This window comes from Notothenia rossii (assembly GCF_949606895.1).
Source record: "Notothenia rossii genome assembly, chromosome: 2".
NCBI classification, from domain to species: domain Eukaryota; kingdom Metazoa; phylum Chordata; class Actinopteri; order Perciformes; family Nototheniidae; genus Notothenia; species Notothenia rossii.
The window spans coordinates 10,259,847-10,274,974 of NC_136904.1; the positions used below are offsets into that span (position 1 = coordinate 10,259,847).

At 42.2% G+C, this 15,128-nt stretch overlaps 2 protein-coding genes across 9 annotated transcripts in view; one reads left to right on the forward strand and one right to left on the reverse strand.

Moving 5' to 3' along the window:
* LOC307027590 (lysyl oxidase homolog 1-like) overlaps positions 1-15,128 on the forward strand; it is a 238,128-nt gene that overhangs the window by 49,527 nt on the left and 173,473 nt on the right. The window lies entirely within an intron of this gene.
* The window catches only part of insyn1 (inhibitory synaptic factor 1), a 46,666-nt gene continuing 40,477 nt past the window's right edge, over positions 8,940-15,128 (reverse strand). For both annotated transcript variants that reach the window (XM_079663835.1, XM_079663836.1), the window contains exon 3: positions 8,940-10,103. In XM_079663835.1, coding sequence (XP_079519961.1) covers positions 9,282-10,103 — 822 coding nt within the window. In that variant the 3' untranslated portion in view covers positions 8,940-9,281. The remainder of the gene's footprint in view (positions 10,104-15,128) is intronic.

Below are 15,128 nucleotides of genomic sequence, written 5' to 3' on the forward strand. Positions count from 1 at the left end.
TTACATACAGTAGAGTTACGGCATTTCCTGTTTCTGCCGGAGAGAGGGGAGGCCGTCCAAAAGCTTGCTGCTGTATTTATACCCTTAACCCTTAATGGAGGGAGCCTCGTTGAGCTGCGAGTGTGGCTACAGACAGAGTTCACTCCGTCACGGAGGGGTAGGGTCGATGGGGTGATTTGGGATTGGCCGCTCCTAAATTACCCTTCTTCGATAAAGCCACGCTCGCATTGCAGATGAGACAGATGGACTTTGAATTGGAATAGATACAAAAATAATCATCCTCCAACTCGGAGTGAAAATTATATATTTTGGGCTTTTTTGCTTTGCCATAATTGTGTGTGTGTGTGTGTGTGTGTGTGTGTGTGTGTGTGTGTGTGTGTGTGTGTGTGTGTGTGTGTGTGTGTGTGTGTGTGTGTGTGTGTGTGTGTGTGTGTGTGTGTGTGTGTGTGTGTGTGTGTGTGTGTGTGTGTGTGTGTGTGTGTGTGTGTGTGTGTGTGTGTGTGTGTGTGTGTGTGTGTGTGTGTGTGTGTGTGTGTGTGTGTGTGTGTGTGTGTGTGGTCTGTCACTCCTGTTGAAACGGACAACGGCCCAATCCCAAACCACTCCCTCAACCCTACCCCTCCGTGACGGAGTGAACTCCGTCTGTAGCCACACTCGCAGCTCAACGAGGCTCCCTCCTGTCAGATGGAGGGAGTAAATACAGCGGCAAGCTTTGGGACGGCCTCCCCTCTCTCCGGCAGAAACAGGAAATGCCGTAACTGTATGTAACAACGGTTTCAAATCAGCATCTCTTAGACAAAAAATGTAAATGAATAACTCAAATAAAACTCCAAACATGTTTCATTGTGTTACTTTTTCGTAAAGCTCTTTTAGTTTTAAACCTGATGTTTATAAGCTTCTTAGTTTTTGCAACAGTCTGTGAATATACACAACTTTATAATAAAATGCACACATTTATCTTTTTCTAGACTAAACACATGATCCTAAGTTAAAACATATAAGGCTATCATGAGGTTGTTAACATCGCAGTTTATCAGTGGATGTTTGCTGGAACTACTTGTAAACAGCTTGTTTCCTGACGGACACACACAGCGTGACTCCGGTCAGGTAGAGACCGGTCTCAAGTCAGCACCGCTGCAGACTCGCTGTTTGAGGGCTTGATAGCCCACTCCCCCTCCACACCGCTCCACACTCGTTGGTTTGGAACAGCCCTCAATATGGCGGACCCTCCGCGTGAACGCGCAAACGGAGGGGTAGGGTGTAGGGGGCGGTTTGGGAATGGGCCAACATCAGCAAAATAGTGCCCACCAGCCACGCCCCGAAACATGGGGTGACGCCGGCCAATCACAAAGCTTTGATGCGTTCAAGTGCATTATTCCGGCACAGGAAGATTATGTTACAGGACATTAACGATAAAACAGAATATTGTTGTTCTATTTTTCTAGACACATCTCGCGATCGACTGGGAATCTCCCCGCGACCCTTCTTTTTAACGAGTTGCTGCTCTTCTTTCTGACATCTTCGCTCGCGCTGAACACTCACAACACATGGCACTCCCACGTGACCGAGTGGGCTTTTAGGGAGGGGCGAAAGCGCACCCAGCAAAATAATCGTATTTTGTCAATTATGATGTTTTCATAATCGTCGCAAGCCATAATCGTAATCTCAATTACAATTCAATTAATTGCACAGCCCTATCCTGGGGTCCATGTTGAACCTCCTCAGCCTGCGGAGGAAGAAGAGCCGCTGTCTAGCTTTTTTGGTGGTGGTGGTGATTATGATTTTTGCCATAATCGCACAGCCCTAATTACATATTTGATTTTAAGTTTCTATATTCAAGTCTCTTTGGGTTGACCAACAATTTGGACCGGCCTAATTGTCCTTGGGAATATTCAGTTTGTGTTCAAAGTGTTCCCCTTCACATCAGCTCTCTCTATTTTCGCAAGTGAATTCTTGAACGCCAATTTTGGGTCCAATATTCTATCTCCAAAATCTCAACTTCTCAACATGCTACCCAAATAATTATATGTTCGACCAAAATAATACATTCAAATAAATCCTTTCTGTCGCCTGTGTTTCTGTCAATTTAGCACGCAAACACATTTCGCAAACATTCATCGTGTTTCCTTCACTTCCTTCAAATTCTATCATTGTTCATTAATTCTGTTTTGCTTCAACTTCAAACTGCAAGTGCTAGTCACATATTATTTTTCAGATATGATTTATTTTCTTTCATTAATCTTTGTAAACAATGAAGCCTAATCATTGTTACAAAGTAAAATGTTGCTGTTAGCTGGACTGTAAAGTGTGACATAAAAATGTGGACTAGATCAATACCTGGGCCTTTTGACAGATCTGTTTTTGCCTTTGCTCCTAATTATGGACTAAACTTAAGGGAAAGCAATGAAGTTTTAATTAATTTGTATATATTCCTCCTGCTTCTTTCAAGCACCTGACTCAATTAAATCCCACAGCTATTAATCTTCGGACATACCTCTGAGCTACATTGTCAGCAAGCCACCATGAGAGCGCAAACCAAGCCTGACATTTGACTAATTGCAGTCATTTGAGAATGATCGCTAATATAATTGATTAAATGCACAGCCGCGCAACACAACATTTGGCCACCTCTTATCCATGTTGTGACACACTAACTTGTCGGAATACAAAGTAAGCTAAAGAAAAGAAAATCTATTAATTGGGCCAAGTTAAGTACAAAAGGTGATTGCAATCAGAGGATCGAGTCAGATTTTTGCTAGAAATGCTGAAGACAGGAACCAATCCATGGCGCAATCAATCAACCCAGCGCTGAGCAATAACCCGACTCCGACTTATTGCCCTGCTATCTGTTTCATCGTGGAGCCTTAAAGGAATGACTCTTACCTGTCCTTGGCACCTAGCGAATTGCTGTGCGCTTGATGAAGACCTCAGTCACACCTTCCTGGGCTAGAGTGGGGAGATCATTACGGCCAGAGGAGACAAGTGTAGGGTAAGAATGAGTGTGTGCATGTTAGTGAGAGACAAAGAAAGAGAGCGAAATACATTCACCGGCAACTTTATTAGGTAAAGATTTTGGTCCATATTGATATGATGGCATCACGCAGTTGCTGCAGATTAGTTGTCTATACATCCATGAATCTCTTGTTCCACCACATCCCAAAGGTGCTCTATTGGATTGAAATCTGGTGACTGTGGAGGCCATGAACTCATTGTCATGTTCAAGAAACCAGTTTGTCATGATTGATTGAGAAGATGGGTACACTGGGGTCATAAAGGGATGGACATGGTCAGCAACAATACTCAGGTAGGCTGTGATGTTTAAACAATGCTCAATTGGTACTAAGGGGTACTAAGTATGCCAAGGAAATATCCCCCACACCATTACACCACCACCACAACCAGTCCGAACCGTTGATACAAGGCAGGATGGATCCCTGCTTTCATGTTGTTTACGCCAAACTCGGACTCTACCGTCCGAATGTCCGAAAGCAATTTGGGTGAGACCGTGCAAATTGTAGCCTCAGTTTCCTGTTCTTAGCTGACAGGAGTGGTACTGCTTCAAGATCTGCTTCAAGGTTTCACGTGGTGAGCGCGCAGAGATGGTCTTCTGCATACCTTGGTTGTAATTAGTGGTTATTTGAGTTACTGTTGCGTTTCTATTGTCTTTAACCAGTCTGGCCATTCTCCTCGGACCTCTGGCATCAACAAGGTGTTTTCTCCCAGAGAACTGCCGCTCAATGGATATTTTCCCTTTTTCGGACCACTCTCTGTTAACCCTAGAGATAGTTGTGCGTAAAAATACCAGTAGATCAGCAGTTTCTGAAATACTCAGACCAGCCCGTCTGGCACCAACAACTATGCCACGTTCAAAGTCATTTAAATCACCTTTCTTCCCCATTCTGATGCTCTGTTTGAACTACACCAGTTCGTCTTGACCATGTCTACATGCCTAAATGCATTAAGGTGCTACCATGTGATTGGCTGATTAGATATTTGCGTTTTATGAACAGGTGAACCTAATAAAGTGTCCAGTGAGTGTCGTATAGGATGGAGAAAGCAGTAAATATGAGCAATGGGGAAGTCCCTTGTACCCTGAAAAAGGGCCCCTTGGAGACTTGCCTTGTGCATTGCACCTGCCTCATTTAACTCTTATTTGTTGGTCTTGCTAAACTGTCAGCAATTCCCTGCCTTCGTGGCCTTTACCTGGAAAATGTCATGGAAATGTTGACAGGCTGCCAAACCGGAGCTGTCCGGAAACACACTGCTGCTGGCTTTTATTTGACTTCCACCATGTATTGTAAATGTTAGGCGTAGACACAAAGCGCTGCACTTAGCTGTATTTATATACCACAGTCCACCTCTCAAATATAATTCATTTAACGGCAGCTCTTCTCCTATTGACTTCTTCCTTTCACAATTCTCCTGTAATTCAGTAATATATATATTTTCCCTGAAACCTACCTCCCATTCCTGCAGTCTGTCAGTGATGTTTTGTGTAATCGTGTATTTTTCTGGGCCGATTCAATTGTCTCTTGATGTATTCTTCGCTCAGCTGCGCATGTCATTACACACATCATTTGTGTGCAATTTAATGTGCAATGCAACAAGGTTACATTTCTATGCTAGTTCAATTTGAAGACTCGTAGCATTTCCTCTGCAATCATTTCTCTCTGTCTCTCTTTTTCACTTGCTCTGAGAAATTGCTTCGTCAATGAATAGGCACTCCTCTGCCCCGCTCGGTCATGCCACAATTTCAGTTTCGCATTGGGGAGATATTCCAATCATCACTTGAGTAATGTGTCAAAAATGGTAAGTTTCTCTCTTCAGCCTGGGTGTGCTGATCATCTTTTTTCTGAAGTGGATTGCAGCATACATTATATCTGTATGCTTCTCTCTTGAATGGTGAGTGTGTTTCTTTTGAGCTTATATAGTTAGGACTGCTATTGCTCTTGGTTCAGTTAGTAATAGCAAATATGTTTTTACAAGTAGACTTACCTTTTGATGGAAAGTTTCCCACAATGAAACCAATGCAACACCAACTTGGACAGGCAGAGGGAAGTAGTCAAACATCAAGTTTGAACCGCAGTAATACAGGTTTCTCCAATCATGGTCCAGTACAAACACTAACAATGATTTGGTAGCTTTATTTGATCAAGACCTCATGGCCGCCTTCTCTGTGACCTATCATAGAATAATTATTGCCTGTTACTGCCTTTCTTTGATTTGCTTGACACACTGTTCAATCACAATGCCACGGTGTATGTGAAAGTGACAGGATTCTCATTAGCTTTAATTACTGTGTGCCAAGTCATCTGAAGGCAGTGTTTTGTCCCAGGAACCGCCCAGCCCCCCACGCGCAGCCACAGGCCCCGTCCTTCATCACCTGTGAAGGTCTAGTCTTATCTGCGGCTGTTGCATGGCTCTTCATTAATCACTCCCCCGGCCCAATCAAACGGTGACTGATGGTTGAAGCGGCCTTGTCCGGCCATCCCTCAGGTGCTGGGAGCCGGTCTCGGATTGGCCGGGGCTGCAAATGCGTTATGGATTCTGTGGCCGATTGTGAGCTGTGTCTGTGAGTGCATTAGAACAGCGGTGTCCTCTACATGGGGTACACTGCCTGCCATGTAACCATGTGCCAACCGTCCAGTGAACCTGAAGTACAACATGTCGTTCTACTGATGCGGACCTTGTCTCATCTGGAGCAGGAAGCTCTTTAAGCTGTGACACTGTACATTGCTCAATGACACAAAACTTTAATTGTCTGACAAAAACTCATTGTGTGCTCAGTAGAGGATTTGCAGTGACCAACCGGTGATACCATGAATTGAAAGAGGTGTGTGGTGAAAGGAGGTTGCCGTTTGGAGAAAGAGGGGGGGAAATAGAAATAGTTTGTTGGAGGAGCAGCATGATATAAATGGCACAAAGATGAAACAAATCAACCTTAGGTAGCCCCGGCCGTTAGCCAATCCATAGTAATCAGTGAGGCTGCATTGAGCTCTCCGCTTCATGGACCCTTACCAATCAGCAGAGAAAACAGAGATCTGTCATCTGTTTTCCTCTGCTCACTGACGGGAGCAAGGGGCAGTGAGAGTGAAGTGTGGTAATTATATATGAAGTATGTGTATGGAAGGGGCTGGGGGGCGTGCTGTTCTGTGTTTTAGTGTCATAATCACCTTTTTTAAAGTGGTTACACTATTTGTCAGTCACTCAACACGGAGGGTGTCCCACTGGCAGTGATTAGAGGATTGATCAGGGATGTGAACTAATACATGCCCACTGCCAATGTCAAAACACAGATGGCATGACTCACTTTGCAGACTTCTAAAATAGATTGTGTTTAATCCTGTCTTATGGACAAGTCCGTCCAAATGACTTCCAGGGGGGACGTGCAGCGTCTATTTGTATTGATCTCCATTAATTGCTTTGACAGTGAAATATGAAATTAAACATGAGGCGATTTGTAATTCTGAAAAACATGACTTATCTCCGAACACAATGTGCGGTCACAAAGGCACTGAAAATGCAGATGCACATGAGCACTCATACACGGACAAACAACATCTGTTTGGTATGCAGTGCCATCACAAAATGATCTTCCTGGTAGGCAGATGATTTGGCATCAGTGTGCTCAGGTTTTCATAACCTTTGGATGCCGCCCATCCTTGTCCTACAGAGAGCCGAGGACAAAGCTCTGCCCTATTAGAGATGAATAATGAGCCTGTTGGCAAAAGAGACGTTGCTAATGTTTTGTCCAAATATCTCAAATCTGTCCCCAATGATAATGTATTCGGTGGCAGTGCCAAACAGCTCTATATTCGGAGAGGTGATTTCATTGCAGATATGCCTTATACAATCCTTAGATGGGAAAAGGAAAAAGAAAATCCCCTCACATTGTAATGTCTGGCGGGTGTATAGGCATTATAATAAGGGCTTAGTTTGTTTTCCTGTAATTGATGCTTTGCCTGTGTGTCGGCATAGCTTTGTTTGTTTATGCTAATGGCTGTGATGACCTGTTGGTCCCCAATCTAGCAGGGAAATGGCAGCCAATGCTTTGGGGAGTGAGCCATTGATCCCTCTTCAGCGCCTCTTTCTTCACAGGTACTTGGGCTTAACAGAGCCAGAGCAAGGCAAAGGGAAAACGTTTCAAAAGCAGGGGAAACAACACTGAATTACTTCTTATGCATGTATGGCACATCAGCTTCAGGCCAATTGATGCTTGTACGACTCCTACCAGGCTGCCTGGTGTAAAAGTGCTCACTCTGCTTCCCTTATATCGTGCTCTTGAGACTTGATGCTGCCTAAACAGCACAGCTGTAACTCCCCTAAGCAGTGCACTATGCAATAACTGTTATACACAAACACACAAACAAAGAGGTGGGCTGTTATTGATGTGCTTCTCCAGAGAACTTCAAAATCTACCGTGTTGTTGTGGCCAGTTTCATAAGGCTGGGTATATCCCAAGCTATGATGGAAATAGAGAAGCACCAGCTCTGGGGGGTCCAGGGTCGCATCAGAAAATAACTGTCGCAAATTGTCGAATAGTGACTAAGCGTATTTGAAGCCATCGTTGAAATGTTTAGGAGTTGTTCAAATTAGTTTTCTATTTGCATTGCATTTATATTCTCCTTATTTGGTAGCATGAATTGTATATGAATTGTTTATTAGTCTATGTTGAATTCCATATATAGCGTTGATCATTTCAGATTCAGATTTATCTACATGCTATATATTTTAATGGACTTTTGTGTTCCACAAGTAGTTTCAACAACAAACAAGTATGACACGAGTTGAAACTCTATATTACTGCCTATACAGATAAGAGTCTTTTGCAGTTGGTTTAGCTGTGTCATTGTGAGTAAATTCAACAAACTCCCTTACAAAACATAGATTCATTAAATACATATTTTAAGATAAATAAATAAATCCAATTGACTGAGCATTTCTGCCTGCGGAAGGTTAAGTTCACCTTAGGTCATCAGAGGCACAAATGTCAGCAAGGAGTTTCCTCTTTAAGACTATGACATTTTACAGTTTTTTCCTTTTCAAACTTGAAAACACAACGTGAGGAAAGTAAGAATAAGGGAACCAGGCTCACAAAGCCTTTCCCCGGGGTGAATTATTGCTTGGGAACAGGAACACTCTCTCTTTCCACGGTCAGCGCTCGCTGCTGGACGCACATTTTTTGAAATGTCAGTTCTTTAGGGCCACATATCTAATTTTGTTTCACTCGGTGTAAGTAAATAGGTCTGACTGTGAGTTTTTGTTCACAGATCCCGGGAGAGTGGTTTTCAGCACAGCAGAGAGACCTCTCACTGCAACCTCCCTCTAACATATTGATCAGGAATGGCTATTGGCGTCAGCCCTGTGAATAAAATGCTTCTCTGCTGAGTTCAATTCCCCACTGGGCAACTGAATAGAGACAAAACCCTTTAGCACTTTCTTTGTGGACTTCTATTTAGCTCGGATCCCGGGTCTAATGACGTCGCCCTCAGGCACAGACGAAGTGAACAAATGGAAATGCCACTTCTGTTGACCACACATTCTCAAATGACTTCATATATACCAGTTGTTCTTCCTGCCACTCTTATGTTACCGCAGCAAACTGAGAAGAGATCACATTGAGATGATTTATATAAAAAAACCAAGGGCAGGTAAATAGTGTTGTTTGCAGGCGTTTCGCTCAAACTTGTTTGTTGACATCAAAGAGAGGAAGAGGCTTGACATATGCATCTAGATACATTACCCCGCTGAAAGCAACAATCCCCTTGACATTTGAAATAACTGGAACATGAAAAAAGACAATGTTTATACAGATTCAGAGTACAGAATGTGCAGCGTTTTGTATCCACATAATAGGAACAAGCATTTCCTTTTCTTTTTTTTGTGACTTCTACTATTGTATGAGGAGGGGAAAGGACCTCTTCATACCTCATTTCCAATTTAGAACACTTAAATACTCTTGTAAAAATGATTGCTTTTATAATGTCTGTCATTGTTTCTTATGATTACACATAGGGAATCCATTCAGTGTTTTTTTTTTTAACATCAGAACAGGCACTAACCTTTTGGTCCACCAAATTGTCATCATAGTGATCTGCTTTCCTTCATTTCATCGAGTTTTCCCTGAGCCTCAGAATAACTTTAGGTAGTCGAGTGATTTCCCATATATCATTTATTTATTTAGTAATTTATTTATTTGTGTATTAATCTATGAGCTATGTATTTAATATTAAATAATGCACAGTCCTCTTCATGAGATTTATGATAAACGTAGGGCTTTCTCAGTGGTCCTTTGTTTTCTGTTTGGTTGGAATATAGGGCAGTTCAGTTTGGGTGCTCTTGTCAGAGACAGTTTGTGTGCTGCTATTTCGTAACAGTTTTTTGCGGCAGCCGGGGTTTAAGAGACCTTTCCTGGGTAGTGTGTGGGCTCCCATCGTCCCCTTCATTGACGAGGGAACATAGGAAGGGTCCAGACAGTTATGGAGGAGTGAGTGCTCAGAGGAAGAACGTTTGGGGCCGACTGAGCTCGACAGGAGACTGGGTTCACCTTCACTATCTGGTGTATTACAGCCACTCTTGTCCTCCTGCAATTCCTCTTGCTCCTCCTCCTCCTCGTCATCATCACAGCACAATGCGTGGTACAGAATTTTGTCACTGAAGCGCACCCTTTCTCTTGTGCCGGAGTTACGAGAAGTCTTGTGGCTGTGAGTGGAGCTGCTTGCCTCCTCGCTGGATGAGTCTGGAGTAACAATGCGGGGCCCATTGGGGATGGGCAGGCCGCCGTTCATCTGGGAGTAGACGGAGGCAGTGGAGGGGGGCGGGGTGGGGGTCTGCGTCTGGGTGGGGATGGTCCCGCGGCCCATCTCCGTTCGCAGGTCTCCTGGTTGCTCACCAGGAATGCGGCAAGCGGCGCCAGCACCCTCCAGGTAGCTGCAGAACTCCCAGCTATCAGAAAGCACATCAGAATTGAGGAAGTCAAGGCGGAAGGCCTCTCCCAGTCCTCGCTCACTGCTGGACGTGCTGCTGGCCGTGGCCACCGTCCAGTCATCTGGATCCTGGTCAAAGTCAAAGTCGGACGTTAGTTTATCGATCTGACCCACCACCTGCAACAGAAAAAGGAGAGCGGGGGAGAAAACACTGATGAGATACTGTGGAGAAACCATTTCTGAGAGAGATTACATTCAGAACCAGATGCTTATGCACATTTCTTTTTTAGTGACATGGCTCTATTGATGGCACGATTGGTCTGTTTGTCATGCTTTTCAACACTTGGGTCCAGAAATATCAACTTCTGGATGGCTTGCAACATTAGGTACAGACATTTGTTTTGCAGGTGTTATTTACCTTACTTGGTAATGTGAAAACATTTTGTGGCCAAAAAAAAAGCAATTATGTTTACTTTTCACATGAAATCACCATAAAAACAGAACAAAGGTTTTTTTGCACCAAAATTGGGGTACTAGATCTTTAGAGCTGTTTTTCAGTCAGTCATTCAGTCCATGTTTTCCACTATTCAACTGATAAACGGGTGCCACGTGCACACTCTGCGTTTCCCTGTCGGCCTTGTGTGGCCAAACCGTCTATATGATAGAGAACTGTAGCGGATACGACCCGTTTCGTCTCTGTGTGGCTAGGGCATAAGTCTGTTTTTAACATTGCAAATTGATGCTAATGAACTAATAAGGATTGAAGATTAAAATCGATATTCAGTAAATGGGACTATCAATGACTTTTGCGAGGTATACACCCTATAGTGCTACTATAGTTACTCATATGTTGGTACTTTAAGAAGAATTACAAATTCAAATCTCATACACACTTTGACTTTGACTCTTATTGTATGAAAATAGACTGCCTTTGATGACCAAAGTTAACAAAAGCATGAAAAACGAATACAAAAGTATTAATTATAAATCTCCCTTTAAAATAAATCTCTCGGACAGCTTACTTGTTACGCATTATGTCACATTTCCAGATGCTTTACATAGAATATCCGTGTCCCCTACGGGCAGTTTAACAAAAATATTTAGTCACAGCTGCTGATAGATCTGTGTTTGCATTTAAAGCTTACCATTACAATACTTTCCATCTATAAATCTTGAATTGTTTGTTAATGGTTTTTAAAATGTTTTAATTTCTGCCAAGGCTTCCTATGGACATCTGTTTTAAATTATCTTTATGTTAAATCAAGAAAAATGTAAATGAAATACGTTTGTTGCAGTGAAGATGTGTCAAAGAGGCTTTTTCAGCCCTAAGAGACAAAAGAACTAAAACATACTTTGAGATTAATGCTGAGAGCCGTGTGACCTCACTACAATGGCTCATTCATATTGCCTTGATGTTGTACTGCAGCTACCAGGATGAATAAGATGAAGCTACACAGACGTATAGCTTTATGGCACAAACACTTAACCCAGTGCTTTTTATGCTCTAACATTGATGTATATTTTAATTCCAGCGTTATTGTAATGTCCAAGTCTAACTAAATACAATCCAAATGTCCCCTGCTGCCTGGAAACGTACTCGGTAAAAGCATTTCATTCATGGTTAGTCAAAATTAACCTCAATGCTTCAATCATCAGCAGCCACAGCGGTGAGTGTTTGATGAATAGAAAGCACTTCAGCTGAAATCCCACTGGTTTGCTGACAACACCTAAAAATCAAGCCCTCTATACTTGACATTTTAGCACCTTCAATCAGCATGTTCTGCTCTCAACAGCAATCTATTGTAAAATGCAGGCACCCAGTGTTCCTGTGGCTTGTAAATGATACATTTCCCCAAACCATTCAGGAGGCTTGTAATAATAATAAAGTTATCGACTTAACGCTTTGATTAAAGATTTGGACAGGACCTTGATCATTTGTACGTTATTAACTTTCAGTCCGCAACTCTGGTGCTTTTTTTACTGAATTACTTAAACTTAAAGCTGATATGTGGTCAGTTTGAACGTTATGCTTACTCATTCCTAACCATGAATAAGCTGGACTGGCATTGTATCTTATTGGCCCTTGAATGACTGTCTATACCCCTGTGAATAGAGAGTTTCCAATATAATACAATATTAAAATATTATCATTTCTTCCATTTGGTAAAATGGTCCTAAAATGACAGCACAAATATTTTGATCATTGCAGTTATTTCACAGATTGTCCAACAACAGTAGTTATCGTGACAGGCCTAGCATTTAGCAATAAATCCCAGAGAAAACGTAGCTTTAATCTGAGATTTTTAGAACATAATTATTTTAGTTTTAGCCTCTGTGTTACTTGTTGTGTCGGCTCTTTTCTGGATTAAATGACTACTGTTGTATCCACAACACACACTATTATCTGTTCCTAGAATTAAAGTCCTTATTCACTCTCCGTCCAACTTTAAAAGCGGTATTATGAGTTGCAGACTGTTAATGCAAACAAATGTTCACCAAAAGATGAAGTGATCTCCACTGCAAACATGGAAACCGACATCCAGGAGCTTGATGATCTTTTGCAAATATCTCAAGATGAGGATTTTAATCTAACAAACAAACTTTAAATCCAAACTAAAGAGCATTGACTTATCTTACAGGCGGCACATTTAGTCTGCAGCCACACAAGGACGATAACGGTCGTATCCGCTACAGTTCTCTATCACAGGGGTTCCCAAACTTTTCAGGGGGGGGAGGGCTAGTGAATTCATTTAAGTTTTCCGCACTCTCGCGGGAATATCTCCGCAATGAAGCAAGCTTAAATTTCACTTTCGATTGCATGATATAGCCCAGCGCAACACCTTCGTCGAACATGTTGACGTTTGTTTGTACCATTTTCAGGCGATATGTAATCTGTTCTAGAAAAACGATGTGTTTTTTAGGAATTCAAGAAGAATATAGAACAAACAATGGATGTATTTTATGAACATGTATCCATGCTGAAAGTAGATGTAGATGTGTTAGGAGTGAGATAGAGATTATCTAATATATGCATCTGATGAAGCCTTGCATGAAGTCTGTTGATAATCAGAGGCTGTTGTTGGGGCTGCATAAACGTTTTTTTATTTTTGTTTTGTAGGCAGACCATGCAGGCCTCAGAGAGTTCAACTTGGACCTGCGACCATAGTTTTATTGTATTTTGTTTTGAAAATCCACAGCGGAGGTTTGTGTCGTACTACATGCAGTGTGTTTTACATATCTCTCAGTAGCCAACAATCTGTGGGTCTGTTGGCTCGGACATAAACTCGTAATAAATGTAGTCTACATTTTATAATAAGAGGTGTACAACATGAGAGGATTTTAAATCGCATTTGAACTAAATGCTTATACAATCTGTAGTTGTATTTGTATTGTTGATTTAATGTGTGAACGAGGCAATATAGAGAAGGTTAAGCTGTCCTTATTAGGCTGTAATTTGTTATATACTGTTGGAATGGGTAAGCAGGCCTATTGTTTTTGGATATTTGTGGAGTTAGGTGGTCCGTGAGTGTTTTTTATTGGTTAAGTGGTCCTTGGTATGAAAAAGTTTGAGAGACACTGCGCTTGTGGATTGTCAAAGGGGGAGCCTCGTTGCGGGGAAATTATACAGATGGCTAGTCCGCCCCTGAAAAATGTCAATGCAAACGTTATTATTAATACAAATAAAAAAATTATAAAATGTTTCAATTAATTATTTTTATTATAATTATTTTTAAATTTTCCATTTTTATTTTGTAATCATCTCGCGACCCCCACTTTGGGAACCCCTATCATATAGACGGTTCGGCCACACGAGGCCGACAGCTAAATGCAGATAACGATAACTGCGGACGAAACGCGCTGGGGGGGGCAAACGGTTCCGTGTCTACGCCCTATAACGATAATTTCCTGATAACGAAGACGCAATAGCTCCAGTGTTTCAAGCCAAGTCCCGGTATCTCGCAGGACAGTGCACCCAGCAGGAGCTTCCAGCTAGATTTGATCTATACGGACATACTGTAAATGCGAGTGAATTCTAATCGGACAGGAGAGGAGACACGCAGCTCTGCATGATAACCTGCAGCTCCGCCCGCTGTGATGGAGCGATGAGCGGAACAAAACACACACTTCAAGTTGGATCATCAACCTTAGCTATTTTAGTTACCTCTCAAACTACTTAAACTAGTTATAAATATTTCACAAATTACTGGATCAGCCAGCTGCATGAGACCACGGATACTGACGGGCTGTCAGGAGAGGGGGAGGAAAAGAGAGGCTCCGTCCTCCGTGTATTATTGTTATATTATTATATAGATTCGTTATTCATTTGTTTTAAAGCTCAATAAATAACAAAGAAGACCTTTGACCGGCACTTTTCTAATTTTGTCCGGAAGATTTCAACTTTAACGGACATGTTGACCGACGAAACCCCACCTCTGCTGCTAAATCCAGCACGGAGAATAAACAGAAGGGCAACCATGCATGCGCGGGAAGTCTTCTTCGCTGCTTTTGGTGTATTTTGTGGCGGAAGTACAGCGCCACCTACAGGCCCGGCATATGTACTACAGCGTCTCCAGCGGGTCGAGCGGTCTCGTGTGAACGGACACGTTTCTGGTGCCTATTGCGTGTGGACGGAAGACTTTTTTGATAACGATTTCGGTTCGTTTCCGTTATCGTCCTTGTGTGGCTGCAGCCTTAGTAGAAAGAAACAGTTTTGCATGAATAAATTCTATTTTCCTTACTTTTCTTTTTCTTTTTCTGTAGAGGTGCTTTATGTTTCTAGGCATTTATATCTTGCTGCATATTCCTACACCCATGGCATTGGCACATTTGTCAATGAGCTTCTCTGCAGATCCACCAGTTGTGGCATCGTACAACTCACGAGGACCTGGACCGTGCTTCTCTATTGGCAGACGGCCTGGAGGGAATTGGGCTGTATGAATCCTCTAATCCTTGAATTACTCATCATGTTTGCTGTGTGATTTGCCGACTTGGTTCTCATGGAGTTGTTAATGTTAAACGTTTCTCAGGAACGGAGGGGGCTGACATTTTGAGTTGGGGACTTAATCTAATCAATGAGTTAAGACGTGATCTGTTAAATGTATATTACAAGCTTGCAATGACACCTACATATATTATTTGGTTGGTTAGCAGTCAAAAACAGAAAGTCCTTTAAATATTACTTATTATTACATTGAATTTAGC